Here is an 8,184-nt window from a genome sequence, read left to right as displayed (position 1 = left end):
CCTACTGATTCTTAAATCGCTGCAGCCAGATCATTATAGCCTCAGACAGATAAATAAGAGCAGGCCTTTCTTTCGCTCTGGGATGAAATTACACACTTTGCTGTTATTTTATTGTCATGTATTTGTTGTTTATTCTAAGAGGAATATTTCCTCTAAGACACAAAGTGCTTGAGGAAGTAACACTGAAGGTGTTTTGCAACATGAGGCGCTGCCGCTGCTCATTGTAGCAGCTAATATTTATTTCATCAAAGAACTGAATGGACTTTTGTTACAGGCTTCTTTGTGTCCTGTTTGGCTTTTCAGGCTGCATTTTTCAGCTGAAGGTTACTGCTTCAGCTTCTGCCAGAGGAACGTGTCCCCTCCATAGAGACTGGCCAGCTGAATCGCAGGTCAAAGGTCAGAGAAGCTTTCAGTTCTGTCATCGGAAAACACAAGGACGCACATGTAGCATCAAGACACAAATAACCACTCATCCGCCTCATCTCTGCGCCTGTTTCTCACGACCTGGCGACTCCTTTGACCAGCGTGTGTGTGAGATTTAAAGCTTTTAAATATCCATCAGGGAAACCAATTGATCCTTCGTGCCCCATCTTTTAAGTCACTAGGCCTCCCTATACAGCCATAACAATCCCTGGGCTGTTCGAAGAGGATGTTAATATTTGGATCCTCACTATTCTTATTCTCTTTCCATTGCCATCTTTTAATGACAACACAGCTGGTACTGACATGAGCTCAGAGAGCAAAGAGCTGAAGGAGAAGTCTGAGCTTTCGTAAGAGGATGAAACGCCTTCACTCTCACCTTCACTGAACAAAGAGGAGAGATCCTGTAAGGATTTAAGAGTCTTTTACGCATCCTTCACAAGTAGCAGGGGACGTACTAAGAAAGTTAATAAAGCAGAAAAGAAGAGAAGCATAAGATTGTATGTCAATGCAGGATTTGGGGAATAATCTCAAAAAGCAGGAAAATACATGTCGCAAGTTAAACATCGACAAATCCAGCGGTCTCCTGAGATTTCCCACAATTTTATAGTCATTTTAACATTATGTCTCTTGCCAGGCACGTTGTTTTGTATTAAGGATATACTCTTCAAAAGACAAAAGCAAGAATCATAGAGGCAGAGTTGAATATGTTCAGTCTGCAGACACTTTCTCATCTTTGCCTGCATCTGTTTTTATAGACAGATGTGCATGTAGTTGTTAAACATCAGTCACAGTTAAGAGTTTCTGCCAGATTCATCTCATCAGTTTGCTTCATTTCATCCAGTATCTGGTATATGTGCATGTGTCTGCGATATATGGAGTCAGAGTGGTACCTGGATGTGGGCTGGTTTGTGTGTGCGTGCTCAGGTTGTACACAGCGTGCTCTGCTGTCATACATCAACGCCACGCTGGGGGACTGCTCAGCTTCCTGCCGCTGCTGTCGCTGATCAAAGACACTGGGCTGCTGCCACAGGAAGCGTTGCACATAGATAAACATGTGCACTAAATGTGATCATGAAGCACCAATCAGGCTGCAGAGTGACAGCTGCATCGCCGACAGATGGATCTGTTCCATCGGAGCTACTGATTGTGTATTTTTATCTCTGTGGAAAAAGATCTGTATCTGACTGAGTGCCATGCAGGTGTTTGTGGAAAGCCACCTGCCTCTGAATGTGTGTGTGTGTGTGTGTGTGTGTGTTTGAGAAAGCGAGAGAGAGAGAGAGAACATGCTCTCATCCAAACAGAAGTCAGACACTTTATTTATTGTAAGATTTCAGCCCAGTTTATTGCTTCCGTTTTGAGACCTTACACAGTTGAATTTACTGCAGTCACATGACAGCTATGAAGAAACACACGCAGCCTGGTCACGTACATTTGAGCTTCAGCCTATTGCAGCAGGCGTCCAACTTTAAAAAGAGAGACTAAGGAAGCCTGTTGTGCCAGTGTCTGTTCGCAATTTTAGCATAAAAATTAGATGTTTGCTTTTGCTGTGTGCCATTTTAACAGCAGGGTGTACAATTTCTAGATATTTGAGTGTGTTTTTCTCGGTGTTCCAGGAGGCTTTTTGTCTCTGTTGATTTCAGTGCAGCTTGGAAAACTCATGAAACCTGTGTTCATTAAACCCAGATATCTGGAATTAAATGAATATATGTGTGGTTTTCATTTCAGTTTGATAAAACACGCAATATCACTGGAGAAAAGTGAAAAGAGGGAATGGGGGAGTGAGTAAGATCCTAGGATCAGGATTTGCTGTGATTCACAACTCTGGTTTGTGAGATTTAGAAGTCGGGTCCTTCCTTCTTCAGGTTTTTGTAATCCGTGGTGATGGCCACAAACTGAGGAAGAAAAAGAAGAAATGATATCTTCCCTCCACATATGAAACCAAACATGTGCATCTGGAGTTTTCCAACATAATACTTTGTATGTGCAAATGTTTTTTTTTTACCTTGTACTGGTATGTGGGGTCTAGTTTATTCCATGGCTCAGGGTTGCTGGTCTTGTTCCAACTATTGGAAGGAACAGATAGGCACAGAATTAGGGAAACAGGCAGCATTTTGGCTGATTTGGAAATCTGATACACATGAATGACCTAATGCTTCAGTATTCGTTCACCAGTGATCTGATACCCCTGAGAACTGCTTTGTCATCTGCACACAATAACAGAAATGTTGAACGAAGAAGCAAAAACAGCCGAAACCTGAGGGTCACAGTCAAACTCAGCACAAGGTAAGTGCTTTAAAGCCCACGGAGCCACCACCAGGACGCTCTAATAATTTCATCAAGCCTGTAAACCATCAAATCATCAAACGAAATGATGAAAGACCTTCAAAGAGACGTGGCAGTGCACCATCCTGAGAGCTGCTGTTAAAAGCAATTAGCTGTGTCTGCTGTTATTGGAGAATCAGTGAAAGTAAATCAACAGTTTGGATCACAGCAGGCAGAGATGGCGTCCAAGAGGCATTTTGAGGCAGAAATGAAAGCAAGTTAGATACCCCACTGCCAGTAGCAGCCATTAAACAAACCCTATGTTTAATTAAACCGTAGAAAGAATTTATCTGCCCTCCATGTGCCTGTGAAATGTTAAATCAGCATTTGAGAATGAAATTATAACTTACAGAGGAAGGACGTCTGAGTTTAATTAGTGTAAAATGACCATTTCCCAGTTAAACTGATGGGAAAAGTGTGTTTTCAGAAGCCAGTGACATTTAAAGTTCCTTACGTAACATGGGGTCCTCTGGCCAAACGGATCAGATACAGAGATGCACCACCCATTCCCAGACAGATGAAGAAGAACTGGGGGATGAGCTGCACACAGAGAGAAGAACAAAAGAGTAGATTGTGTATTTTGTAGATTAAGGTTATTGATTTGTTATTTCTGAATTTGACATGTGATACTAAGATCAATAATTGTCCGGTAGTATATATACAGATGGTGTATAGAGCAGTTAAAACCATGAGAAGGCAACATGACGTTTTGTTTGACCGACTGGTCGGAGCCCACACAGGGAACACGGAACGTTCAAAGTTTGACTGGAGGAAATGTAAAACATCAGATGTTCCACTTTTCCACTGAACACATTATGTCTTGGTGCTTTAAGCCGTAAACATGCCCTCACGTGCAGGACTTCCTGGGGTCTTGCTGGTGAGTGACCTTTAGAGGAGCTGGTGGGTTTTGTTGGCCCCTGGACAGACCCGTCTGTGTGTGGTCTCCCTGCTGTCAGGATTTATGTTACTGTTCTCTATTGTGACTGCCTGCATATTGTAATACTACCTCATTTCTGGTATATCTGTCTGTACAGCCTGTTAGATTGTTTCCCTGATTGTATGTAGTTCTGTTATAAAAGAGCCAAGTAGCCTGTGTAAATAAAGATTAAATGCTAATCCAAGCTAACCACCATTTAGCTCAAGCTTTATAAGTTATTTAGCACACAGATCCTGTCATCTAACTCTTCTCAATATTTAGAAAACTCTTTATTAATTTACTGCTAAATAAATGTACTGTAGCCCACCACATCCATAAACATGTTTAGCCATGTATGGACAGCTGTGCACTCTGCACACAGCTGGACGCTGTTTCTGTGCAGCTGAGTGAAGGAAAACGTTTTCACATAATAAACTTTCTGTCGGACACAGAAAGACATATTGATATCACATTTAGTGACGAGAGCTACAGCATATTTCATCTTTTTAATGAACTTTGGCATTGAATTATATGGTGATTGTTTCGCATGTCAGGAGCTGAACATATCTGTTGCTGTAGCAACAACTACTCCCAACATCCCATAGCAGCTGATGTGACAGTGTTACATCCACCATTTTGTCAGGTCTGTCACTAAACAAACAGAGCACAATCTTCTATTTTCTCCCCAGACGGCCTTGTTGGAGCGTTTCTGTGGGAGCAGATGTGTTTAGGATGTTAGGAGCTGTGCTATGAATGAGACTAATGCAGTGGTTTGCTTATTTACAGCTGTGCTGCTGTGGCTGACTGGCTGACTTCACAATGCAGCTGATTAGTCATGATAACAAGAGTGACGTTATAAATGACAGCAGTTATCATAATGGAAACAGAAACTCATTTTCTATCAGGACTCCTAAGTTACATGCGATGTTGTTCTGCTGATTCTGTACTTTTACTCAGGTAAATGAAAGGCAGAGAGAAAATACAGGTGCTGGTTTGTGATCAATATTGATTATTTATCAAAACACCTATTGCTGTCACAGCAGCTTGGCTAAATGATATCTGTCTTCAACTGTCTCCCTGTCAAACTGTCTCTTTATCTGTTTCTTTCAGACCTTCTCAACAAACCTCTGCTCAGCCTCAGTCTGACTTCTGATTAATCTCCATCCATCTGATTCAGTTGCTCTTCACCGTTTGAATCGATTTGTTTACAGACACTTAATCAATAACCAATTTCAAGTCTACGCGTACTCTGCTTGTGTATTTCCAGTTTCTGTTGTACTGTTTTCCCTACTCGACTCCATTTAACAGACATTTTTATTCCACCATGTTCATCTGACAGTGAAAGTTTCCATTTACTTTGCAGATTAATGATTTTACACAGAGTCTGTTTAGAAAATACAACACATTGGAAAAAGCAGCTGTGAGTAGTTACGAGCTTCACCTGCTACATGTTGAGCAGTGAGTGGTTTTGCACACAGTTCTGGCCAAATGCAACCAACCTGAGCTCCATGTAAAGGTCTGTCTGACTAGTTGTCAGTTTGTCTGGCTGATTTTCTGTCTGTCTCCCTGACTCTTTCCAACAGCCTGTCTCTGTCTCACTGTCTGTCTGCCTGTTGTAAGTTGATCAAGGAGGCTTGTAGAGTCCCACAGGGATTTGCTCTCTGCAGCTCCTCTCTCTCTCTCTCTCTCTCTCTGTCCGTGTCTCAGCCTGTCTGTCTGTCAGAATGACAGACCGTATGAAGGAGCTCTGGTAGTCAGAGGGATTTTCTCCCTGCAGCTTCTCTCTCTCTCTCGTGGGACGCTGATGACAAGAAGTTAAAACTCTGTCACTCTGCGCTCTGACAGCGGGGCTGGTTAAAAATGCAGAAGTAATCCCATCCCCTGTAGGGACAACTCACATTTTAACATTTATTCTATTCTAACAAGTCATTTCCTAAATGCTTAGATTTTGTCAGTTTAGATTTAGGACGTTTGTAAAACTCTGGGTGTGTTTTTAACGTCTTGAGCTCAGTTTGGCTTGACGTCAACAGAGACACTGCAGCAACTTAACTTTCTGATCAAGTCTCTTGGTTTGACTAATTATTTTACCAACACTATAAAAACACAATGTTTTTCCACTACGGTTTTTATTGCAAAAGGACTATAAACTGAAAAAATAGTAAAGTCTAACCTGGTGCAGAGGTTAGAATTTAGCTGTGGTCATGTTTCCTGTGGGCCATAAATTAAATCCTATCTTCATCGTACGTGTAACCACGTTTATCTGTATTACCCCTGTCAGTTGAATAAACAAACACATCCAGCCACTTATTAAATGTGCAACACAGCTTCCACTGTTAACCCACTGATGTTAATATTCTGTAGTAAACTATGAAATAAAACCTAGACAAATGAAAAACACTGGATTTATTTTAGTCTAACTCACTATTAGACACACTGGTTTTGCACATCTGAAATAATTTTCATATTAATTAGATATTTCTGTTATTTTAGAGAAAGATTTTCATAAGAAATTGTGCAGTTCAGAAACTTTGTTAGGTTCCTGCCTAAACATTACTTTGAACTTATTAGTTAAATTATTTTTGGTTGTGAAAACAGATTAGAACTACTTAGTGAAAACATGCAGGAATGAAAGATTACTTACGCCAGGGTGCTTCTTTGCATGCTCCACAGCATTCCTAAATATCATCGCTCCAGTTTATAGAAATTTAGGAACAAATAATTCAGAGTCAGTAATTCAGGTCCTTGTTATCAGCAACAACAAGCTTTGCTCAGCCGTGCACAGATTTAGACTTGTTGCTCTCTGCATGTGCAGGGAGGGGGGGAGCAGGAGGAGGAGAGAGAGGTCATTTACATCTGATTACAGCTACTTCTGCCCCTTTGTTGGAGTGATTACACTATACTGGACACTGTGTGGCTGTTTATACTGAAAACACAAGGTGTCATTGTTGAAAATGTTCATTAAATATCCAGGCCAGAGATATTTGGTGCTTATATCTGAGTGTTTATTTAGACAACGTTGTCCAAGCTCCTGCAGAGAACTCAGAGGTCTTTTCTCCCTCATTTCCGTTCCTGAGTTTGAAACATTTTCAGCCCTTTGGGAGCTGACCACAGGAAATAAAACCTCTACAAACACTGTGCTTTAAAGGCCATTGGGATATATCTATGTCTCTGCAGTTGCCCGTGAAGATAAAAGTAGACCGTGTATACACATCCCCAAAAACACACAGTTCAGCCCTTTGAAGAAAAACAAAAAGTACCCACACGGGAATGAGACTCTACCAGGTTGAGACACATTGTTCTTGGGGGGGGGGGGGTTCATGCAATACAAGAAGCAGGATACCAAGTGAAATTATAAACACTTGTCCAAATGTTTGCAGCCTCTCCACAGAGCATTCGTGTGGTCTTCTCTCCAGAAACACTCCTGGAAATTGTTCCCTTTCCTTCTACTTATGATGATCTTGGCCACTGACATCTAGTGACTCTCCAAGTTCTAATTATATGCTGTAATCAGGATATGTGTATTTTAAGGGTTTATCAAAAGGCCAATCAGCACAGTAACAGACCAGAACGGACACTTAGCATGATTGAAAACATGGAAATTCAGCTTGATTTGATTTGCAAATCTGTTTTGCAAATCAAATCAAGTCCCTCAAATGTGGTTGATCCTGGAAAAGATTCACTCTGGGTGATGCTAAGCTAAGACACTCTTGCCTGAAAGGTTCAAAACTGAAAACCAAAAATGCACACAGAATTTACTTCTACAACTTGATCAACAGTAGATGGAATAAAAAACAGTAGATGGAATAACCTCCGTCTGTTGCTGCCGAGGCTGAAATATTCATCTTGTTGCACAATCTCTCTCGACCTCAACAGTAACAACATGGACAAAGAAGAAACTATCAGTGCAACAATGCTTCTCAGTTATGCCACAGAGGGATAGTCACAGCATGTAGCTGTATGCTCACAATAAAAAATAAAAAAACCTTTTCTTTTCAAAAGCAAAACTCTCTTTCACGGGCCGGTGCCTCTGATTTATTTCACTCCGGTTTAATTGGAAGGTAAAACAACACACAGTTCAATTTGGCACGTGAGCGCTTCACTTTCTGCTTCACTTTCATTATTTCCCAGGCATCACAGACACTGTTAAGACTGCATTTTGATTAACTAGGAAAAAGGATACGAGTTTATCATTCAGAGGGAAAACTATTATCATTTGCAGAAGCTTTTCATAACAGAGGTTTATTCTAATGGCTTCATCAGCCTCAAATGAGACGTCTGTGGACAGTAGTGCAGCCCTGAGTGAGACGGGGATCCTTAAACCTTCCAAAGCAGTGTGGGGGTGTAGGGATGGTGGTCAGATCTTTTGCCGACGAGGTCCTGGAACTGTCTTTTAAGTCCCAAATCAGCCTCCACTGACCTAAACTCACTTACACAGAGAATATGTCAGAATATGTTAAAGACCGTCTACCTAAATCAAACCAATCATTGACATTGATTATGGCAACAATTCCAACACATTTAAC

At 41.1% G+C, this 8,184-nt stretch overlaps 1 protein-coding gene across 1 annotated transcript; it reads right to left on the bottom strand.

Annotated features, from left to right (window-relative positions):
* Positions 1 to 1,723: 1,723 nt before the first annotated feature.
* On the bottom strand, positions 1,724 to 6,477 carry ndufa4l2a (NDUFA4 mitochondrial complex associated like 2a). The gene is made up of 4 exons (XM_026333733.2): positions 6,303 to 6,477; positions 3,200 to 3,285; positions 2,426 to 2,486; positions 1,724 to 2,315 (listed from the first exon to the last, which is right to left on the bottom strand). The coding sequence occupies exons 1-4, from the start codon at positions 6,345 to 6,347 to the stop codon at positions 2,259 to 2,261; spliced, it is 249 nt and encodes an 82-aa protein (XP_026189518.1). The 5' UTR covers positions 6,348 to 6,477; the 3' UTR covers positions 1,724 to 2,258.
* Positions 6,478 to 8,184: the final 1,707 nt, after the last annotated feature.

The sequence above is a fragment of the Mastacembelus armatus genome, chromosome 7 (genome assembly GCF_900324485.2).
Source record: "Mastacembelus armatus chromosome 7, fMasArm1.2, whole genome shotgun sequence".
Lineage (NCBI taxonomy): Eukaryota > Metazoa > Chordata > Actinopteri > Synbranchiformes > Mastacembelidae > Mastacembelus > Mastacembelus armatus.
Note: the sequence above shows the minus strand (reverse complement) of the source record. Positions and strands in the feature narration are given on the sequence as shown.

Bases quoted from the DNA above. Each gene is read 5' to 3' on its own strand.
- ndufa4l2a (XM_026333733.2), bottom strand. From the start codon at position 6,347: ATGATATTTAGGAATGCTGTGGAGCATGCAAAGAAGCACCCTGGC. The intron at 2,487-3,199 runs GTAAGGAACTTT...TCCTTCCAATAG, and splicing joins GCCAGAGGACCCCATGTTAC to TTGGAACAAGACCAGCAACC. The intron at 2,316-2,425 runs GTAAAAAAAAAA...TTTCTTCCTCAG, and splicing joins ACCCCACATACCAGTACAAG to TTTGTGGCCATCACCACGGA.